Consider the following 24,598-nt stretch of genomic DNA (forward strand, 5'->3'; position numbering starts at 1 on the left):
CATATATATGGAATTTAGAAAGATGGTAACGATAACCCTATATGCAAAACGGAAAAAGAGACACAGAAATACAGAACAGACTATTGAACTCTGTGGGAGAATGTGAGGGTGGGATATTTCAAAAGAACAGCATGTATAATATCTATGGTGAAACAGATCACGCAGCCCAGGTGGGATGCAATGGACAAGTAGCTCCGGCCTGGTTGCACTGGGAAAGACCCAGAGGAATCGGGTGTTTAGAGGGAGAATGGGAGGGGGGGATGCGGGGATGGGGAATAAGTGTTAAATCTATGGCTGTTCATATCATGTATGACAAAAACCCAACTGAAATGTTGTGAAGTAATTAGCCTCCTCCAACTAATAAAAAAATTAAAAAAAAAAAAGAAATAAATAGACCAAAATAAAAGACCAAAATAAATTTAAGAAATGTACATCAAAAAAAAAAAAAAAAGAAGGGAAACTTGTTATAGATTAAAAGAGATTTAAGAGATCCATCAACCAAATGCAGCATGTAGACTTTAACTGAATAGTGATTTAAAAAAAATCAATGCTAAATATGTACGCTTGAAATGAAGAAAAACTGAATGTGGATAGAGTATTAGATAATATTAGAGAATTTTTATTTTGTTGGGGTGTGTAAGTGGTACTGTGGTTATGTTTTAAAACATCATTATCTGTTAAAAATACATATTAAAGAATGTATTCATAAAATTAAAAAAAAAAAAAAAAAAAAAAAAAAACTGGACATGGAACAACAGACTGGTTCCAAATAGGGAAAGGAGTAAATCAAGGCTGTATATTGTCACCCCGCTCATTTAACTTATATGCACAGTACATCATGCAAAATGCAGAGCTGGATGAGACACAGGCTGGAATCAAGATTGCTGGGAGAAATATCAATAACCTCAGATACACAAATGACACCACCCTTATGGCAGAAAACAGAGACAAACTAAAGAGTCTCTTGATGAAAGTGAAAGAGGACAGTGAAAAAGTTGGCTTTAAACTCAACATTCAGAAGACTAAGGTCATGGCATCCGGTCCCATCACTTCATGGCAAATAGATGGGGAAACAGTGGAAACTCTGACAGACTTTGTTTTTTTGGGGCTCCAAAATCACTGCAGATGGTGACTGCAGCCATGAAATTAAAAGATGCTCGCTCCTTGGAAGAAGAGTATGACCATCCTAGAGAGCATATTAAAAAGCAGAGACATTACTTTGCCAACAAAGGTCCATCTAGTCAAAGCTATGGTTTTTCCAGTAGTCTTGTATGGACGTGAGAGTTGGACTATAAAGAAAGCTGAGTGCCAAAGAATTGATGTTTTTGAACTGTGGTGTTGGAGAAGACTCTTGAGAGTCCCTTGGACTGCAAGGAGATCCAACCAGTCCATCCTAAAGGAAATCAGTCCTGAATATTCATAGTAAGGACTGATGCTGAAGCTGAAACTCTAATACTTTGGCCACCTGATGAGAAGAACTGACTCACTTGAAAAGACCCTGATGCTGGGAAAGATTGAAGGCAGGAGGAGAAGGGGATGACAGAGGATGAGATGGTTGGATGGCATCACCGACTGGATGGACATGAGTTTGAGTTAACTCCAGGAGTTTGTGATGGACAGGGAGGCCTGGCATGCTGCAGTCCATGGTGTTGCAGAGAGTCGACAGGACTGAGTGACTGAACTGAACTGGTTCGTGTGGCTCTGGGGAGCACAGGGCCCTACCTCATCCCTACCCTACTCGCCTTATTCTCAGGTCATTACCTTTTTCTTCATTCTAAAAAATCCCTGGATAGGGAAGCTACACTTTCACCATAAATAATATGATATTTACACACCTCAAAAAGAGATCCCTAGGGCAGAAAAATACTGATATCATGTAAATTATTGGCACTTAGTCCTTTGTTGTGATATGGGAGGGAGTGAGGAACCTTAGTTAGACTTCTGACCTTGGTGGGCTTTCTGAGAACCCTGTCTGCCAAGTTGACTGTATTCTGCCAATTCTCCCATTTTCCTTTTCTCCCCATGCCTGCAGTATTGATGGGGTGCCTTTTCTCATGCATGACTATGACTTGACAAGAACAACCAATATAAAGGAGGTCATGCCAAATGCCTCCAGTAGAAACCCTTCCTTCTTTGAATGGAGTTTCCTGTCGACTCTGAATGCGGGCAAGTGGTTTTCAGATGCATGGGTAAGATACATTTCCCAGGTCAGAAAACTGAATCTTTTTGTTATGCATGGTCACATTCCTAGAAATAAATACACTGTGTACAGTATAATTTTGATGCCCTTGTGAGGTGGTACTACCTGAGAGAATTGGAGAACTTCATGCAAAGGTATCATTTGATCTGAAAGAAGGTTATTGCTGAGGGGAGCCGTGGGCAATAATGGTGGTTGGTTTCATATATTACAGTAGAGTGAAGCAAGAAGGTGTGTGTGTGTGTGTGTGTGTGTGTTTGTGAAAGAGGGAAGGAAGGGGGAAGGGAAGGAGAGAGAGACAAAAGGAGAGGTACAGAAGAGATGGGATATACGCTGGGAAAAGAATCAGAAAAACATGTTATGAGGAGAAAACATGTTACACAGCAGTGTGTAAATAAGACAGTTTAGAATTATCCTGAATGTTTTAAAGTGGGTAAAAAAGTCAAGCCTGTCTTTTCAAGATAGTTTAAGAAAAAACAACTGACATTTTCCAGGTTATCATATGTTTATAGGGAATCCATGCAACCTAGGTTTTACCAATCAGATATACTCATTTTGAGTCTTTGATTTTGTCAACAAATATCTGAGCAGGCCAGACAGCAGGCATTCATATTGCTAGCGCCTCTGGCAGCAGAGCTACAATACTTGGGGGTCAGCTGTGGTAATAGCTCTCTTATTAGATAATTGTATAATTAGGAAAATAAATCTTCAGGTAATCTTGTTTATGTTCTAGGTGGAATGGAATTTTATTTATATTACATGTTAATCCTGAAGACTGACTTGATCCTTTTTCATGTTTAAAAAGTGACAAGTTAAGACTTAGGTAGAGAGAGCTATCCACCTCAAATTCATTCTGTTAACAAGTGTTACTATAAGGGACAGCTAAATGTTGGTTTATAATGACTGTATCACCTCAGAATACTTATTCTCATATGAGTATATAGCCTACAAATGCTGTTTCCATGTGTGAAATAGTGGTAACCATCTGATATTCCAGGTTTCAGTGTGTGTGTAAGCTCTGTATATAAATCTCATCATACATGAATAAATAGAAACATACAGACTTGAGAGGCTTCTTTAGTATAGGCTTAGTTTGCCATGTAGCAAACTTTTCTCTTGTAACTCAGCTGGTAAAGAATCCACCCACAATGTGAGAGACCTGGGTTCAATCCCTGGGTCAGGAAGATTCCCTGGAGAAGGGAAAGGCTACCCCTGGAGAATTCCATGGACTGTATAGACCATGGTTCACAAAGAGTCGGACATGACTGAGCGACTTTCACTTTCACTAGTTTGCCATAGGTAATGTTTTAACAAACATGTATTCCAAATGAAAAGGCCGTTATTAATCTGATGTGTAATGTATGGTTTGTGAGAGTCTTATTGTAAGTGATGGAATTGGATTTGTTGTTAGAAAGTTTTGCTTATTTTACAGGATTAATAGTTTTATTTTAGCTTGTTTAGGTGGTAAGTTTACAGTGTTTAGTTTTTCGATTATTCTGGTTACTGAAGGGTATCTGAAAGCTTGACTTAAATATGATTATCTAGGAGGCTTTATTTTTAGGTTTCATAGTAGAGCTTTCTTTGATTCCATGTTGTGCAGGCAGGAAGTCAAGGTGGTGTTGGCACATGATTTAAAAGATTTGGATATTTGGATAATTTTTCACAGTAAAGAAATTGGTTTTGTTTGTGAAGGTTTTCCTGGGTGCTCTTTATTGGTTGTGTATAGTTATGGATTGATGGTGGTGGTGAGTTGATTATCATTTGTCAGTATAATTACTATTCTTGAGATACTTGTGAAAATTAAATACCTAATCTGATCTATAATGAAATAAAAATAGATACTGAAGTTCTGGGAATTATCCCTGGAAGCTCAGCTGAGTTCCTATTTTTTAGTAAAACCAATCTTTGTGTGGAACATTTTTATATCCTTTTGTGAAAGTATAAATCTCAAGATTACAGAGAAATTTATCTCATGAATAAAGATAATGAACTAGGTACAAGTTTTATTTAGCACATTAATATGGGAACAAACAGGATGACGAAACCCAGTCAAGAGAAAAGTGAGAAACCAGCGTGCAAAATTCTCAGTGCAACAAAGAAATGCTAAGAATTGCATTGCTAAGTTGGATACAAACCTAGTGTATTGTTTCAGTTAATACATTCTGTGATGATAAAACTTAATTTTAGAGTTGTCTTCTCTATGAAAACTCATTTGTACCTCTACTAGACAAAAATCCTGTCCTCTTTTATCAGTTTTCTAGAAGTCAACATCTAACTTTACATTGTAAATCAGTTCAGTTCAGTTCAATCGCTCAGTCATGTCCGACTCTTTGCAACCCCATGAACTGCAGCACGCCAAACCTGCCTGTCCATCACCAACTCCCAGAGTTTACTCAAAGTCATGTCCGTTGAGTCGGTGATGTCATCCAACCATCTCATCCTCTGTCGTCCCCTTCTCCTCCCGCCCCTAATCCCTCCCAGCATCAGGGTCTTTTCCAATGAGTCAGTTCTTTGCCTCAGGTGGCCAGAGTATTGGACACAGCAATTCAAAGAAAGGTACATTCCCATCAGATGATCTTTAGGTGTGCTTGTTTAAACAGTGTGCTACGATGATATTGGAGGGTTCAACAATGAACTTATGCTTCATTTCTAAGTTTTGAATAATTTAGGTTCCCTCTTGTGCTCATAAATAACCTCTGTAGATTATTTAGAGGAGGGTCTTGTTATGATTTTGTGTTATTTAACCTTATTAATTTGCATCCAGTGCAGTTTAAAGGATCAGTTAATATATATAATATTTATTGTTGTATAATCAGCAAATCTTGATTCAGATTGTGTTTAATAACTATTAAGCTTAATAAATGAGGTCCTGTCTAGAGCATGTATAGGGAATCTAGAATTTCATTTTAAATAGTTCCTACTGTTCCAGACTCTTATTCTTACTATGACTTGAGAAGTTCACTTGAATCAGGTTTCACATGTATACCTACAAATGTGGACAAATTTCTCTCTCCTGTTCCTGGTAATCAGTGATCTTTCTTCCTACTATAATGCTGGGATAGAGTACAACAAGGGACACCAAACTGTTTGCCTAGGAAAGCTGTAGGCTTTGATTCCAAATACCAGTTATGCATGTGTCCTTAGTGGGGACGGGTGGCTTGTTCTTTCGGATTGAATGACATGTATTCTCAAATATGGTCCTTCAGTTATGACCTTGATGACACAATCAATTTTTCCAATATCTCCCAGTGTAAAGGAGTACATATTTTCAGCTTTTGCTAAAGACTGTATTGCCATGAAACATAGTGGCTCAGTAAAAGCAAATTTTACCTGAATTCAGAGGGGTGGTGAGAACAAATTACTAAATAAAAGAATGTTTTGCACAAGTGTAACAGAAAAAAATGTCAAAAGAGAATGAGTTTTCTCATACACCCCTGAGGAAGTAGAATGTTTAAAAGAATACTAACAGGGAATCCCCACCTGGTGGTACAGTGGTTAGGACTCAGCACTTTCACTGCTGAGGGCCTGGGTTCAATCCCTAGTCAGGGAACGAAGATCCCACAAGTCACACGATGTGGCCAAATATGAAGAAAGGAGTACCAACAGTTTCCAAAAGGAAAAGATGAATATGCATGATTAGATTGCCCTCATCAGTTTGTTCAATCTGCTGTAGGTAATGTCCTACTATATCTAGGGTTATCAATGTACTTCTGGGGAGTTATCTGCTCCTCTCTAAAATTTAATCTTGGAAATTCTGACTCAGTCCTCTGATCAGTTGGATTGGTATCTAATTGAGATGGCAGTGTTAGCTTATACTAGGAAAGCTGTTTCCATGAGTTTCTTCCTTGCGTATCAGTAGACAAGAGAGTATCTGTAAAGTCCTCTCAAACATGATTTTGAGGTTAACTTTTCCTATTTCTGTTCTGTATTGTGTAGGAAAAACCTTCAGATGAACATGGGACTAAAGCAGAAATCACATGATAATTAAAATTAATTTGATTATTATATGATAGTAAATAGCAGTGTCAGAAAGGAGAATACAGTAGCCTGTCAATAGGCTATAATGCATAACTATTTTCAAAAGATTTGGTCTGTTTCTCTTTCCCTTAAGAGTAAGAACATGTTGTGACTTCTGTCTTGGTTCAGTGGTTAAGACTTCATGCTTCCAATACAGGGGACACAGGTTCAGTCCCTGGTCAAGGAACTAAGATCCTGCATTCCACTCAGCACCCCCACCCACCCAAAAAGGAAGATCACACTATGGGCATTGAGAACCTTAACAGCTCTCCTGGTACTTCCAATCCATTCTTTATTATGTTAAAAAAACTGTCCATCTCTGAGATGTATTTCTATTATCATTTTACCTGCACAGTATTAACTAAGAATTTAAAATTTCCCTTTTTAACAACTCCTCCCATATTGAAGGCTTAATGCACAATGTTGAGCTATATATGAAGCATGGACATTTCTACTTCTAGACATGACTATTTGCAGGTGCTGGTTGTGTTCTCCTGCCTTAAACAACTAGAAAACTAAACCAAAGATCTTAAATAGTCATTCTTAGATACTGGAAAACAGTCCGTGCAGAACTGTGACCCGTGAGAGAAGGGAATACTAGGAGAGCCTTATAATTGCCCTCGTGTTTTGCCTGGATGTACTTTCCAGGTCTTACAGCAGGAGGAAAGCATAGCTGTCTTGTGGATTTGAGGAGAAGGAGATTGGATTTTTGGGAGATCAGAGTGTCTGGAATTTTGAGGGATGAAGTTCAAAAGTGAGAAAGCTCTCCAGAGAAAGGCCTTTAGAAATCTGCTTGGGATTGGCTTGAATATGTTGTTAATATCTATGAGACACAGAAATAGGGTGAAGTTCTACAAGGCTGGGCAAAGTACTAATAGGGAGCTTTTATTTGAACCATTCTAAGAACATACGGTTGTGAGAGCTGGACCGTAAAGAAGGCAGACCACCAAAGAATTGATGCCTTTGAACTATAGTGCTGGAGAAGACTCCAGCAAGGAGATCAAACCAGTCGATCTTAAGGGAGATCAACCCTGAATATTCACTGGAATGACTGATGCTGAAGCTGAAGCTCCAGTATATTGGTCATCTGATGCGAATAGATGACTCATTGAAAAAGTCCCTGATTCTCAGAAAGATTGAGGGCAGAAGAAGAGGGCGTCAAAGGACGAGATGGCTGGATGGCATCACCAATGCAATGAACATGAACTTGGGCAAACTCTGGGAGACAGTGAGGGATAGGGAGTCCTGAAGTGCCGCAGTCCATGAGGTTGCAAAGAGCCAGACACAACTAGGCGATTGAACAACAACAACAACATCATCAAGAGCTCACATCCATTGCCAACATTCATTGGATCATAGAAGAAGCTAGAGAGTTCCAGAAAAGCATCTAATTCTGCTTCATTAACTATGCTAAAGCCTTTGTGTGGAATAAAACAAACTGTAGAAAATTCTTAAAGAGATGGGACTATCAGACCACTTTACCTGCCTCCTGAGAAATCTGTATGCAGGTCAAGAAGCAACAGTTAGAACTGGCCGTGAAACAATGGGCTGGTTCCAAATTGGGAAGAGAGTACATCAAGCCTGTATATTGTCACCCTGCTTGTTTAACTTACATGCAGAATCATGTGAAATGCCGGGCTGGGTGAGCATGAGCTGGAATCAAGGTTGTAGGGAGAAGTATCAATAATCTCATATAGCAGATGATACCACCTTATGGCAGAAAGTGAAGAGGAACTGAAGAGCCTCTTGATGAAAGTGAAAGAGGAAAGTGAAAAAGCTGGCTTAAAACTCAAAATTTAAAAAACGAAAATGGTGGTATCTGGTTCCATCACTTCCTGGCAAACAGATGGGGAAACAATGGAAAGAGTGCAAGCATCTTTTAATTTCATGGCTGCAGTCACCGTCCACAGTGATTTTGGAGCCCGAGAAAATAAAGCCAGGCATGCTGCTGTCTATGGGGTCACAAAGAGTTGGACACGACTGAGTGACTGAACAACAAGAGCTCACATGTGTCTGGAAGATACTCAAGTTCTAACTAGCCATATTAGAAGATGGACATGAGGGAACTTCAGTGGAAACCCCAGAAAAGTCATACCATAGTAACAAGCCTAAACCAGCTCTAAATTAAAGGCTATTTTAGACCCACTTAAAAAAATCCAATTGATTTGTTCATAATATAACCCACCCCACCCCACCCCACAAAAAAAACCACTTCCCTTGTAGCTCAGTTGGTAAAGAATCTACCTGCACTGCAGGAGACCTGTGTTCAATCTCTGGGTTGGGAAGATACCCAGGAGAAGGAAATAGCAACCCACTCCAGTATTCTTGCCTGGAGAATCCCATGGACAAAGGAACCTGGCAGGATACAGTTCATGGGGTCCCAAAAGTCAGATACAACTTAGTGACTAAATCACCACCACCAAAATAAAAAAAAAAAAACACAAAACAAAACTAGGAGAGACAACAATACCCAGACATCTTACAGTGTATAAGATCCAGTAGTAAAATTACTGTGCGTATGAAGAAGGTTGAAAATGTGGCTTAAAGCCAGGGAAAAACTACACATAAAGATCCAGAAAAAAAAAAGAGCTGATAAAATTAAGAGAAAGGTAGTTTTCAAAAGCTATTCCAAGTGTATTAGGGATTTAAAGAAAAATAACATAATGAGAGAGACATAAGATATAAAAATAACTGAATAGAATTTCTAGAACTGAAAGCCTATGCCATCTGAAATTCTTCCAGTATTTGTTGATAGTTTGTGTGTTTTGAGTAATGGCTCTGTATCATCAAGGTGGTTGAATGAATGGATATAGAGTTGTTCATAAGATTTTTTATTATCCTTGTAATGACTTTGGGATCAATGGTTATATTTCATTTTTAATTCCTGATTTTCATAATTTATAGTTGTCTTTCCTCCCCTGCCCTAGAGATCTGTGCATTGTATTGATCTTATTAGAGATGCAGTATGTGGTTTTGTTGATTTCTGCTCAGATCTTTATGTTTTCTTTCTTTTGTTTGCTTTGGGTTTGATTTTAGGTTTTACGTAGTTTGCAAAAGGGTCAATTTTAGGTTACTTTAGTTATTTTTTCTTTCCGTTATAAGCATTTAATACTATACATTTACCTCTAATACCACCTTAACTGTGTCATAGATTTTGATGTATTTTAATTTTTATTTATTTTGAAATATTTAAAAATTTCCCTTAAATTTTCTTTATTGTTATTGTTTAGTTGCTAAGTCCTGTCTGACTCTTAGGGACCCATGAACAGTAGCCCGCCAGGCTGCGCTGTCCATGGAATTTCCCAGGCAAGAATACTGAAGTGAATTGCCATTTCCTTCTCCAGGAGTCTTCCCGACCCAGGGATTGAATTTACATCTCCTGCATTGGCAGGTGAATCCTTTACTGCTGAACCACCAGGGAAATCTGGCCCATGGTTTATTTAGAAATTTTCTTTTAAAATTTCCAGATGCTTTCAGATTTTCTAGTTATCTCACTATCGATTTCTAGTTTAATGCTATTCTGGTCTGATTACATACTTTGAATGTTTTCATATTTATTGAAGTTTATTTATTTTATGATTCATAATATGACCTGTTATATTGTTACAAATGCACATGAAAGGACTATGTATTCTGCCATTAAATGAGTTGTAAAATAGCAAATAAAATGTGTCAGTCCGTCTTCCAATTTATTCATCCCAGCCCATAACCATAAGTTTATTTTCCACATATGTAACTCCACTTCAGTTTGGTAGATGAATTCATTTGTGGGCTTTTTATTTAACACATATAAGGAAATCCAACAAGTCCAACCTAAAGGAGATCAGTCCTGGGTGTTCAGTGGTAGGACTGATTTTGAAGCTGAAACTCCCTATACTTTGGCCACCTGATGTGAAGAGCTGACTCAATTGAAAAGACCCTGATGCTGGGAAAGATTGAGGGCAGGAGGAGAAGGGGATGACAGAGGATGAGATGGTTGGATGGCATCATCTACTCAATGGACATGGTTTTGGGTGGACTCTGGGAGTTGGTGATGGACAGGGAGGCCTGGTGTGCCACGGTTCATGGAGTCATAAAGAGTCGGACACGACTGAGTAACTGAACTGAACTGAAGCAATACCATATATTTATCTTTCTCTCTCTGGCTTACTTCCCTCAGTATGACAGTCTCTAGGTCTGTCTCTGTTGCTGCGCCTGGCATTATTTTGTTCCATTTTGTAGCTGACTAGTATTCTATTGTATATATGTACCACATCTTCTTATCCGTTCCTGTTTGTGGACATTTAGGTTGCTTCTGTGTGCTGAATATTGTACACAGTGCTACAATGAACACTGGGGTGAATGTGTCCTTTCAGGCCATATTTTTCCCTATATATATGCCCAGGAGTGGGATTGTTGGATCATATGGTAGCTCTATTTTTCATTTTTTAAGGAACCTCCATACTGTTGTCCATAGTGGCTGTACCAGTTTACATTCCCACCAACAGTCGAGGAGGGTGCCCTTTTCTCCACATGCTCTCCAGCATTTTTTGTTTTGTGCATTTTTTGATGATGGCCATTCTGACCAGTGTGAAGTGATACCTCATTCAGGTTTTGGTTTGCATTTCTCCATTAATTAGTGATGCTGAGCATCTTTTCATGTACTTTTTAACAATCCACATGTCTTTGGAGAGATGTCTGTTTAGATCTGCCACCCATTTTCTGATTTGGGTTGTTTGTTCTTTTGATATGGAACTGCATGTGCTGTTTGTATATATTGGAGATAAATACCATGTTGGTTGCTTCATTTGTAAATATTTTCTTTTTCTGAGGGTTTTCTTTTCATTTTGTTTGTGCTTTTCTGTGCAAAACTTTTAAGTTTAATTAGGCCCCTTTTGCTTATTTTTGTGTTTACTTTCATTATTCTAGGAGGTGGATCAGAAAAGATCTTGCTGGGACTTCTCTGGCAGTCCAGTGGTTAAGACTGTGCAAGCCATTTACTTGCCCTTGTGGCTCAGCTGGTAAAGAATCTGCCTGCAGTGCGGGAGACCTGGGTTTGATCCCTGCGTTGGGAAGATCCTTTGGAGAGGGAATGACTATCCACTCCAGTATTCTGGCCTGGAGAACCCATGGACTGTGTAGTCCATGGGATCGCAGAGAGTTGATCAAGACTGAGCGACTTTCACTTCACTTCTTCACTTCATGTTTAATAATAGATGTAAATTTCTTTTTAGTGATATCTTTAGAGCTAGCATAAATCATCTTACTTTTTAAAGGTGTACTTTTGGGAGCCTTTCACATTGTTAAAAACTTTGGTGACTTCATCATTCACCGTTACTCCAGAAGCCATAGTGCCTGTGGCTGAGGCTGTGGTGGAGGCTCCCAGAAATCATCTTAATTTTGTTTAGTTGGTTGGTTTTTGATAATTTTTCATGATTCATAATCTCTCATTATGTTATGTCTCTTCCTTAGCCAATATCAGCCCAAAAGTTGGTTTGGGTTTTTCCGTAAGATGTTGCGCAAATCTTGAATGAAGTTTTTGCCCAACCTTATATCATGGCCTAGATCAGGAGCTGACAAACTGCAGCCTACTGTCTAAATTCAGCCCAGCAGCTGTTCTGTGTGGCCTGAGAGCTGTATATGGTCTTTGAATTTTTAAATCACTGGAGAAAATCAGAAGAATAATGTTTCATGATGTGTACAGCTCAATAAAACTCAAGTTTTTAGTGTCAGTAAATAAATTTTTATTGAAACACAGCCATGCTTATTCACTTATGAATTGTCTATGTCTGTTTCTGCACTGTAATAGTTTAGTAGTTGAGACAGACCTTTGTCTCACACAAAGGAAAAAAATATTTGACACTTGTCTCTTGACACATAAGTTTGCTGAACCCTGGATAAGGAACTGTTTATGTTTTATAGAACTAAATTTCTCCTTAGAAGATTTGTGAATAGAATTATAAATTCAATCTTAGAATTTCAATGTGGATTACTGCATAGAGTTAAGATCTTGGTTTAAGACTTAAGGAATGGTAGGATGACCCTTCAGTAAAACCTGAAGCTTAACTTTCCAGGCCAATTGTTGATTTTGGTCTGATCAGGGAAGTGTTGATGATCTTGATAAGCTAGGTTAAGGACACAAAGAAAGTAAATATAGAACCAGAGAGAGTACATTTGGATATAACTGGTTAATAACTCACAGACACTGAATGAATTTATATCCTCCAACTGTCTGAGTTTGGAGTTTTTTTTTAAAAATAAATGAAATATATTGGTTGGACTAAAATGAGGTATAATTAATCCTTGTTATGTTAAGTCTGCCATTATAGTTGGGTTAGATCTTCCTTAAATTCAGCACTAGGAAGATTTTAGGCAAAAGTTACCAACACAGATAATGTGAGCTCTTACAGGTTTGACTCTAATTATTCCTGCTCTTTTCCTCTCAGGAATTCTGCTGCCATGACCATTTATTTACTTTTTGAGTCAATATACTAGTGTCCATACTGATAGTCAAATAATATTCAGTACAATTTTCTGCAACTCCTGATACTAATTTTTCTGTGGTGCCTTTATTCTGGCTATTCTTTTGCCAAGAAGATTCCTAGCATAAAAATTTTAGGAATGGGCTGCAGAGAACAAAGAGGTGTTGTGACAGTGGTCTCAAAGTAAAAGTTATAGGTTGGTTCATGGGAAAGGACTTAATATTGTTAAAAATTCCCACCATTTGAGTGGTTTTGAGCACTAAGCAATCTGATTTTCTACCATAGTGGGATGAATAGTAAAGGTAGTGGCACTTGTTTGAATAAAAAATGATATTGCTGTTTATATTTTTGGCTAGTTCTCCTCAGGATTACCTGTTGAGTGGCAGTGTTTCCTTCTAAATGGAGTCATTGAGAAGACATTGCATAATTGTCCTTTTTAAAAAGAAATGGAGTATAATTGACTTAGAATATTATATTAGCTTCAGATGGATGACATAGTGATTTGATATTTTTATGCTTTACAAAATGATCACAATAAGTCTGTTTACCCTCTCACCATAAAAATTATTACAATATTATTGACTATATTCCCTATGCTTTATAATTTTCTTATTATCATTTATCTTATAACTGGAAGTTTGTACCTCTGAATCTCACCTATTTTATTCATCCTCCCTTCCCTCTGGCAACTACTAGTTTATTCTCTACATCTGTGATGCTGTTTGATTTTGTTATGTTCGCATGTTTTGGTTTTTAGATTCCATATAAAAATGAAACTTCAAGCTTTGGAAATAGCTTGAGAAGGACAGATGTTAACTCTTTTCTAAAGATTAGGTATAATCCACCTGTTAAACTGGCTGGCTGGAGCTGGAGTGTTGTTGGGAATTTTAGGTTATCAGTTTCATTACTAGTAATTGTATTGTTCATGCTTTCTGTTTCTTCCATATTCAGTCTTGAGAGATTGTACCTTACTAAGAATTTATTTATTTCTTATAGGTTGTCCATTTTATTGGCATATTTTTATTTGCAGTTATCTCTTACAATCCTTTGTATTTCTGTGGTGTCAGTTGTAGCTCCTCTTTCATTTCTAATTTTATTTATTTGGGTCCTTCATCACTTTTCTTGTTGAGTCTGGCTAAAGTTTTATGAATTTTGTTTATCTTTTCAAAGAACCAGCCCTTAGGCTCGTTGATCTATCATTTAGTTGTTTTAGTCTCCATTTTGTATCTTTCTGCTTTGATCCTCATTATATCTTTCGTTGACTAACACTGGATTTTATTTTTTCACTTTGTACTTTCCTTTAGGTGCATATTTTCAGATTTTCTTTTTTACCTGAGGTAGACTTGTATCATTGTAGACATCCCTCTTAGAATTGCCTTTTCTGCATCCAGTAGATTTTTGGATCTCGGGGTTTCCATTTGTCTCCAGCTATTTTTAAAATTTTGTCTTTCTGACCTGTTGGTCACTCATTGACTGTCCAATAGCATATTGTTTAGCCTCCATGTGTTTGTGTTTTTATTTTTATTTATTTTTTTTGTGTTTGTGTTTTTAAAATTAATTTTTATCAGAGTATAGTTGCTTTACCCTGTTGTGTTTCTAATGTATAGCAAAGTGAATCAGCTATATGTATACATATATCCCTTCTTGTTTGGATTGCCTTCCCATTTGTCACCATAGAGCACTGAATGGGGTTCCCTTAGCTATACAGTAGGTTCTCCTTAGTTGTATATTTTATACATAGTACCAATAGTGTGTATATGTCAGTCCCAACTTCCCAATTCATCCCACACATCCCCTTTTTCCCCTTGGTGTTCAAACATTTGTTCTCCACATCTGTATCTCTATTTCTGCTTTGCAAATAAAACAATTATACCATTTTTATATTCCACGTATATGCTAATGTTAACATATGATATTTGTTTTTCTCTTTCTGACTGACTTTTTCTCTGTGACCATCTAGATACATCTACATCTCTACAAATGATCCAATTTTGTTCCTTTTTACAGCTGAGTAATATTCCATTGTATATAGGTATCCTATCTTCTTTATCCATTCTTCTGTTGAGCGACAATAGAGGACCCTTGGACTGGAGAGTCTTATGTGGGGCCCAGACCCCATGATTCTGGGGAGAATATTCTGCAGTTGTGATTATCCTTCCTTTTGTGGATTGCCTCCCTCACATATGGGTCTTAACTGTATAACGTCTCTAGATTCCTTTTTTATGTCTGTAATTGTGGAAATGTTCTCTACTAGCTTTTTTAAATTTATTTTTGGCTGTGCTGGGATCTTCACTGTTGTGTTCTGGCTTTCTCTAGTTGCAGTGAATGGGAGCTACTGTACCTCGTGGTATACACGCGTCCCCTTGTCAGGGCTCCTTTTGTTGCTGAGCAGAGCCTCTAGGTGCACAAGCTTCTGAAGTTGCAGCACTCAGGCTTCAGTGGTTGTGGCACAGGGGCTCCTTGTTGTGGCTTGTGGGCCCTAGAGCGTGGGCTCCAGTAGTTGTGACACACAGTCTTAGTTGCTCCACGGCATGTGGAATCTTTCTGGACTAGGGATCGAACCCATGTCTCCTGCATCGGCAGGTGGGTTTCTATCCACTGTACCACCAGGGAAGTCCTCTACAAGTCTTTAGGTTGTTCTCATAGATACTTGTTCTGCCAGTGGTTGTAGTTCTGGTGTGTTCATGGGAGAAGGAGAGTGGAGGGTTTTTCTGCTCTGCCATACTGGCCACAACTCTAATTGTCCTGTTTCTTAACAAATTGATAAGTTGGATCATCCAGCAGCCCTTCTACTTATAATTTCTCTAAGCACAGACATGGAGAACTGAAAACCATTTAATACTGTTTTTTACTTGAGAAACAAGGTGTTTTGTGGAGAATTTGTCTTCATTTATAGCTTGTTACTTACTAGAGCCTTTTAAAAATGTTCAGTCATATGCTAGAGATAGTCTAAACTGGCTTTGTCCCATTCCAGTATATTTTTCTGAGTATTTTAAGGTGAGGCCTGATTTACCTAAGCTATTAGATTACCAATATTACTACTTAAAACTACTGGAATCTAGTTTTAAGCCAGCCTGTTAATCTTGATAGTCTTTGCTATTTCAATTTTTTTGTTCAAGTTGTCCTTAAGGAAAAGGCTTCATGAATATCCTTGTATAATAGATTTCCTATTCCCTTTACCATTTGGGGGCATTTTAGAAATTAAGCACAAATGATTTATTTAAATCCATTTTTGATCTTTCTTATCCAGCTTTTTCCACCATTTTCCCCACATGAAGGTCTAGCAGTTACGTGAATCATTTATTGTAGAACTGGTAGAGTCTAAGGAAATCTTGAGTTATGAAGCAAATTCCTGTGTTTGTGAGGATTAAGAAAAGACTTATTGACTCAGCTCAGATCTCGACCATGGTTTTAATTCAACACTGATGATCTGCCTTGTTGGTATTATGAAATATGATTCTTTCTTTCTTGAGAAAAAAGTGAGAAAGGGCAGTTTTCTTAGGGTATTATGGGAGCAAGAAGAAATACAGAGGGTAGAAGAAGAATGAAGATTAAGTTGTGTTGAGACAAAGGAAGGCTACTTTATAGTCTTGAGAAAATGTGAGGTAGCTACTGCTTCCTTCTGAAAGATAGCCATCTATCACCGACTTTACCAAGTGATCTAAAATTGGCAAATAATGGTAAAAGTAGCCATCTACTAAGTTTAATATAGACTGTATATATATATATATATGTATATATATATGGACTGAGGTGTAAGATAAAATGCTGTGTCTTAAAAAAAACCTGACAGTTCCCGCTGTGAGAAAGTTACACTGAGTAAAAGTAGAAAAGTGAGGGGACTGTTGTGAATTGTGCAGTATTCTGTGTACCAGGCATTCTGCTAGACCCAGAAAATATTTTACTGTGTTTAACTATCAAAATAATCCTGAGAAATACATAGATTATTCCTCCCCTTTCCCATTTTATAGTTTGAACAATTAAGACTTTGAGACTATAAGTGGTTTTACCAAGGTTACAAAGCAAGAAGCATATGAAGCCAAGATTTGAATTTGGTTTTAGACATATAAAAATAAGTAACTATAGAGAACAGAATTAAAGAGGCATAAAATTAGTCATTGGAGTTTAATGCCTTCAAAGTCTCTTTAGTTCAGAAATATTTCAGGAAGTCTTCATGAGGAGGTAGCATTTGAACTAAGCTATGCAAGTAGAGGAAAGGTTTGTAACAGGTGAATGTGGCAAGGGAGGCAGATGTATGATAGAGGTGGGTTTGAATCCAGTTCAGTCTGAAGCTAAAGCGTATTTTTTTTTTCATTGCCCATAACTAGAATAGTGAGAGAGAATGTGGGAAACCATTGAAACTAAAAATGAATTTTATTACCTTGAGTTTTAAAAAAGTTTAAAAAGGGAGCTCTAGAGAAGAATAGGAAGAACCTTCAGTGCAAATACAACAGGTTCTATGATATAGAATAAATAATTAAAAATACCATCACTTCCAATGGAAATTACATTTAATTTTTCTTCTTGGCAACTCTTATCTCAGGACCAGTATTTCAGAAGTCCTGGTGGGTTGAATGGTAATATATCAACATGGAGGTAGGGCTGGGTGTGGGACTAAATGCAGGAGAATTGGAAAATGCTTTTGATGGAGCCAATGTTCTCTCTGATGTACTTATTTTCAGATCAAACCATTTTTTCATATGAAACCCTTATCAGAGGCTGATAAGAAAAGAGCAAGAAATCAGAGGATTGCTAAACTAACTGATTTATTGAAAATTGCACAGAAGGAAAAAAAATTGGTGATATTTGATCTTAATGCTCCTCCTCCAAGACATCCTTCCAGAAAATCATATATCCACCTTGTAGTAAGAGTGATCCTTGACTCTAAGATTGAGCAACATCTGGTATGTCTGTCTCAGTATTTATGATAGAGGTTGGGAGGTGGATTGCTTGTCCCAAGAGCATAGTGTTTGAACCTGACCTACCTTGTAGATCTTTCCTGGGATCCTTAAATAATTCTGCTCTCTATAGAAATGGAGTTGGTTGCTGATACAGCTACATGTGGCAATCTAAGAATGACCCAGTTAAATTTACATCATTGGGGAAAACATTGAGGCTGTTTGCTGTTCCAAACCAAATGAAATGTCACCAGTGTGTTAAAAGGGAATGTGTGTGATTGCTATACAATGTGACCTTCACCATCACCAACATACATCTATTAGAAAAGGCCTGAGCATGGAACACTAAGGCTTTGAGGACTTGGTTTTCATTAATAATATAGAAAGGACATCTGGTTCTTATTTGAGCATAGATTTGTTCATCATGTTTCTCAGAACTTGCTGCATTTTGGCAGCTAATCATTCCAAATGTCTTAAAATTTCAAAATATGGAAGAATGCTATGAGTGAAACAAGTATGTATCTTTGCAAATAGAACTATTTCCACAGATGAGTCATAATAGCATCACCTGTTAGCAGGATATGGCTCTGCTCAAAGATGATTTTCAGCATCATCAGCCAGAGGAGATGTTTATAATTCTGACTTTTCATCCACACCTACCAACTCCTCATCCACTTCGGCTAGTATGATATCACCGTGGACCCTTGGTCCCATGATGTTAACTGGGAAAACTCAGCTCCAGAACAGCCTTGGTGAAAGCCTCATTATAGGAGTTTGTTAAATGTTGTATGGCAGAAACAAACACAACAATCTAAAACAATTATCAATTGTTTAAAAATGTTCATTAGACAATATTAAGTCAGGTTGGCTCTTTCACCAAAGGCTGGACTCTCTCTGCTCCCTGTAAAATGTACCCATGCTGGAATGGGGCTCCTCCCATTCTACATGGGGCTATTTGTGTCTGGACTGCTGGTTATCCACTGAAAGATGTCCTATTTCTCCTTATAGATTGCTTGGTTACCAGGTTCTGAGAGAAAGTATATCAAGAGCAAAGCTCCTGGTTTTCAGCATGTGGGCACATATTATACCCTTAAGGAACTTGCGGATGAAAATATCACTAGAATAAATGTTGACTATAAGAGGTTGTACTACAATGGATTGAGGTAACTGATCACATCTCTTTTGGCATGTATTGCTTTACTTGCACAAAATCTGCATCCCAACCAAGGTACTTAGGTTCCTCCTCAGGATATGTGTGTGTGGTTATCTGTTTGGAATCCCCTATTTTCCTCCTCCTGCCCCTCCCACCCTCTGCCAACAAACATTTATCAATGATAGGCTCTCTTCCTAGGACAGTCTTCAGCGCCTTATCCTTGTGCTCCAATCTGTTATCATTGTTGCTCTTTTTTTTATATGTATATAATGTTATCAGTGAAAGTTAGAGCTCAAAAAGTTGGTGATTTCCTCTGCCATTACCAGATAGATTACAGTACCTTATAAATGGCTTTGTGATCCAGATATCTAGATCTCTTATAGGAATAACCCAGGGCATAATTAAATCATTATTTCAAAAAACTTAAAATCGGCAGACGAATGGATAAGAAAGCTGTAATACATATACACAATGGAATATTACTCAACTATTAAAAAGTGAATTTGAATCAGTTCTAATGAGGTGGATGAAACTGGAGCCTATTATACAGAGTGAAGTAAGTCAGAAAGAAAAACACCAATTACAGTATATTAATGCATACATACATAATTTAGAAAGATGGTAACAATGACCCTATATGTGAGACAGCAAAAGAGACACAGATATAAAGAACAGACTTTTGGACGCTGTAGGAGAAGGCAAGGGTGGGATGATTTGAGAGAATAGCATTGAAACATGTTTATTATCATATGTGAAACAGATCTCAAGTCCAGGTTCGATGCATGAGACAGGGTGCTCAGGGCTGGTGCACTGGGATGACCATGAGGGGTGGGCTGGGGAGGGAGGTGGGAGGGGGGTTCAGGATGATGAACACATGTACACCCATGGCTGATTCATGTCAATGTATGGCAAAAACCACTACAGTATTGTAAAGTAATTAGCCTCCAATTAAAATAAATAAATTTAAAAAATAAATAAAAGGGGGGGAAAAAACTTAAAATAGCCTAGTATGAGAATAAAGTAAAATCATTCAGATACCACATTTACAAATATATAATTAGGGATAGATTTTCAGAATTAAAAGCACCTGGGAATGAAATGGTACCTTTTTCGAAGTCAACTGTTATTAGTCACTGCTCATGTTAACCCCTATACCCTTTCTATTAGATTTTAAAATAATTTTTCAGATAATTCTAAATGCTTCCAAGACACAGCTTCCTTGGAGGTATAGATGTAGATGTACATGTAGTTACAGGCATCTGTCAAGAGATGTAAATATCAATATAGCTGTAGTTACAGATGTATATCCAAAATCTTTTGGGGGTAGTAGGAATTCCCATAGATACCTTTTTGTATTTGAAGCCATGAACTCGGCTGCTGGATGCACTTGTGTTACTTTTCCTGGCTCTTTGACCATAAGGGAATTGATAAAAAATATATTGTTTTTTTTTTTCTTTCAACATTAGAAAATCATATATGTATATGTATTTCTGTCTCCTTTTACTTATTTTCATATAGGAAATGTTTCTAGTTAAATTTCTTCTCATAATTATTATTTAGATTACTAGTAGTTGAAATTAATTATAATAGCTTCCATTTATTGAGCTTTTATTATGTGTCAAGTGGTTGGTAGACCACAGACTCATGTTCAAAGCCTGGCCTACCCATCAGACAAGTGATGACCACACTTATGACTTAGACAAGTGTCTGCAAAGTGTTATCCCCATAACAAAATTTTTATAATCAAATGGGGTATTTTCTAGGGTTTCTCTCTGAAGGATCTCACCCCTTATTCCTGTCTTGACTAATTAGTTCATTCCTGTGGATGGTTCTGAGAAGCAGCGTGTCCTTAGAGAAGTTTCTCTTTTTGTTTACTTGTGGTTGAAGGTGGGTTGGACCAATAGGAGACACTACTAACTTTGGAGAGTGTTCAGTTCTGGGTTGATCAGGAGGCTTCCTCCACATTGTAGGATGTTTAGCATTCAGTGATGTCACTGCAAAGAGTTGACTCATTGGAAAAGATCCTGATGCTGGGAGGGATTGGGGGCAGGAGGATGAGATGGCTGGATGGCATCACCGACTCAATGGACCTGAGTTTGAGTAAACTCTGGGAGTTGGTGATGGACAGGGAGGCCTGGTGTGCTGCGATTCATGGGGTTGCAAAGAGTCGGACACGACTGAGCGACTGAACTGAACTGATGTCACTGCATCATTGTGACAATCTCAAATGCCCTAGATATTTCCACATGTCATCTGAGAAGATGATTGTTGCTCCCATTGAGAGCCATAGGCTAGATGATTGTGTCTAGGTGCATGTTCAACTTCAGCCCAGGATTTTGTGATTGTTTAAGGAGATGCAAATGCTGTCCCAACACTCAGGCATATCTTCACTCTTAGGAACTGGTAAGCAGGAGCTGCCCATGTGGCACGCCAGTCAGGCAGTCAGAAATGGTGTACCCTCAGCACAAAGACATGTCACAAAAATGGCACCAAAAAACTCAGGTTTCCATATGTGACTTCTTACATAGCCAGAAAAATGATAAGAGTATTAGTCCCATTTGAGAACCCACTTAAATTGAAAATAAAAGCCATATCTCACTTGAATTAACGTGTATCTCACTATTGAGAGATTTTGAGACTAGCAACTTGTTTGTTGCTGCTGTAGGGCAAGCTTGCCAACCTCAAGGCTAGGTACTTGAAATCAGCAGCCATAAGCAGTAGAAACACTGAAACTGAATAGTGCTATTTCTGTGACTTATTTCACTATCTAAAGTTTACATGTTTTAATATGACACTTTGGAAGCTACTTGTTTTGAAAAATTGTCTATAATAAATCTTTTGGTTTTGAACATCAAAAAAGGAAAGCAGTTTAATTTAGTTCAGCAAATATTTCCCAAATAGTAATATGTATATAGACCAACTAGTTTTAGTGAAAAGTCAACACAAGCAAGATATGATTCTTTTTGTAAGAAAACCCATAGATTCTAGTAGAGGAGTATAAGGGTTTTTTAAATATACCTATACTACAGGGTGGATCATGATTATTCATGAACCAGACTTTATTCCAAGCACTTCTCCTTAAGACACACTGGATTTTAAGAAATTCAGCGGTTGTACCTTGTTAGTCATATACTGTTTATGATCAGAATATTTATTCCAATCACATTTCCAATACAGTGTCTATGGTCAGTGTTCATTTTGATCAGACCACTAGTGCAAGACATTGTGACCTCACCATTTTGACTGAGAATGCTTTAAATACATTGTTTTAACCAAAAGTATATGACTACAAAGATGTCCTCTGATTTATTTCTGATGTGGGAATTTTAAGTGTTTTTAAAATTTTTAATTTTGAAAACTAATTTGTTGAGGTGAAATTCCCATAAAATTAACCAATTTAAAGTAACAATTCAGTAGAATTTAGTACATTCAGAATGTTGTTCAGCTGTCACCTCTAGGTCCAGTACATTTTGGTATTGGACATTTTTGTTTTCCCTTTTTTGGTCATTCTTGCTAGAGGTTTATGAATTGTACTAACCATTTCAAAATACCAAATTTTAGCTTCATTAGCTATATTCTATTGCAGATTTTCTTTCCTATTTCATTGACTGCTGTTATCTTTATTTATTTATTGTATTTCCTTTAAGTTTACTTTGCTCTTCTTTTATTAGTTTCTTTATGTAGAAAATTAGGTGTTTGATTCTAAATTTTCTCTTCTAGAATAAACATTTAAAGCTATAAATTACCATACAAGCATTACTTACATTCCACAACATCCAATTTAAAATATTTAAAAAGTGTTTCATTTCCCACTTGACTCATAGATTACTTAGAAATGAATTGCTTTTAAAAAATGTATTAATGCACCTATCCTTAGTGTTATTTGCTTTTGACTTAAATTCATTGTGTGTGTGTTAGTCATGCAGTTGTGTCCAACTCTCTGACCCGTGGACTGCAGCCCGCCAGGCTCCTCTGTCCATGGGATTTTCCAGGCAAGAATATTGGAGTGGGTTGCCGTTTCCTTCTCCAAATTCATTGTGACCAAAGAACAAGTCTCTAAGACTTCAATACTTTAAATGTATTTAAACTGGCCTCCTTGCCTACTAAATCATTTATCTTGATGAATTTTCCGTGTCCACCTAAAAATGATGAGCTCTGTTCGTTTCTTGGATGTGGTGTTCTGTAAATATTGGTCAGTTTAAATCAGTTGACAGTCTTTTTAAACATTTTATACTGTATTTTCCCCTTTTTCTGTTGGGTTAACACAAAGCTAACGCTTTGTTTCTTGCAGATCAAACTCGCACACAGCAGAGAACTTACCTGCTGTGAAGCTTTACTGTTGATTTCAGAGGTCCAGCAGTCAGTCAGGAGGTTTAGACAGCGCAAGGAGAGGTGGTCACTGATGGCAGCTTCGCAGGGTTTTCTTTTATTGGATTCATACTCCGTGGCCTACAGTAATAGACAAGAGTGCCAAGTGAGTTTCTGCAGGGCTGTTTCACTTAGAGGGGAGCGTTTGCATTACAGAACATCTGCATTTAATATTCCCAAAGAGATGTGTAGTTTATGTGACCTTCTCCAGGGAACCATGCCTCATAAACCCACATTCTGTAATTACTTACAAAATATATAATAAATATTCAACCAGAAGATCTTTTTTAAAAAATATTCTATGCATAAGGCCTCTCTTCACAGTAAATATTATTCTATTTAGAAGAAAAGTAGCTACCATATCGACAAGATTAGACCATGTCACCTGCCTCTTACGTCTGTGAGCAGTCTGCCAGACCACAGAAATGAAGGGCTCCAAATGCCTTGTCTGTCAATTATGGAGAGAGAGGTATTGATATCTCCCACTCTGGTTACTGATTTGTGTTATTTCTCACTTTAGCTCTGTTTATTGTTATTGTTATTACTGTGGTTGTTTGGCTTATATTTTAAACACTTTTAAAAAATACATTTAAATTTAGAATTGTTAGATCTTCTTGGTGAATTCACCCTTTCATTATGAAATATCCATGGTCTCTGATTATAATTCTTGTCTAAATATTGCTTTTATTAATGTTGCTACATTTTCTTATAGTCAGTGTTTATGTGTTGTTTTTTTTTTGTCCTTTGTCTTTCAACAGCTTTGCATATTTATGTTTAAAGTGCATCTTTTATAAACATTGGTTTTTGCTTTTATGTTTATGAGGATTATCTCTATTTTTTAATGAGAATTGTTGGTTCATTAATATTTAGTTTACCTGGTATACTTGGGTTTACATTATAATTAAGACCATTTTTTCCTATTTATCTTCTCTATTCTTGGTGAGTTGTTTTGGTTGTTCTTTCCTATGTTTTAATTTTTTAGTTAATTTCTAATTCTTTAGTGTTCTTTTCTGTCTCCTCTATAGGCTTTTACATTTTTGAATTATTTTTTAGTGGTTGCTCTAGGGATTATAATTATTATTATAATGTACTGTAAATTAATATTATTCTATATTATAAAATACAAAATATTAAAGCCTTAGGACAACACAATTCTATTTACTACCTTCTGCCCTTTGTGTTCTTCTTGTTATGATACTTTTGATATAAAACCCAGAGTTGTTGTTGTTGTTTAGTCACACAGTCATGTCTGCCTCTTTGTGACCCCATGGACTGCAGCACTCCAGGCTTCCCTGTCCTTCACCATTTCCTGGTGCTTGCTCAAACTTAGGTTCATTGAGTTGGTGGAGCCATCCAACCATCTTGTCCTCTGTTGTCCCCTTCTCCTCCTGCCTTCAATCTTTCCCAGCATCGGGGTCTTTTCTAATGAATCAGCTCTTCATATCAGGTGGCCAGAGCGCTGGAGTATCAGCGTCAGCATCAGTCCTTCCAGTGAACATTCAGG

General features: G+C 37.3%; 1 protein-coding gene and 1 non-coding gene across 2 annotated transcripts in view; both read left to right on the forward strand.

The window, feature by feature from the left end:
• LOC122431006 (glycerophosphodiester phosphodiesterase domain-containing protein 4-like) overlaps nucleotides 1-24,598 on the forward strand; it is a 108,836-nt gene that overhangs the window by 59,051 nt on the left and 25,187 nt on the right. Inside the window, exons 12-13 of the mRNA XM_043452027.1 lie at nucleotides 17,358-17,579; nucleotides 18,582-18,736. Of these exons, the coding sequence (XP_043307962.1) occupies nucleotides 17,358-17,579; nucleotides 18,582-18,736 (377 nt within the window). The remainder of the gene's footprint in view (nucleotides 1-17,357; nucleotides 17,580-18,581; nucleotides 18,737-24,598) is intronic.
• Nucleotides 5,671-5,747, forward strand: TRNAE-UUC. The gene has a single exon. It is a non-coding gene; the product is annotated as a tRNA-Glu (tRNA).

The sequence above is a fragment of the Cervus canadensis genome, chromosome 29 (genome assembly GCF_019320065.1).
Source record: "Cervus canadensis isolate Bull #8, Minnesota chromosome 29, ASM1932006v1, whole genome shotgun sequence".
NCBI classification, from domain to species: domain Eukaryota; kingdom Metazoa; phylum Chordata; class Mammalia; order Artiodactyla; family Cervidae; genus Cervus; species Cervus canadensis.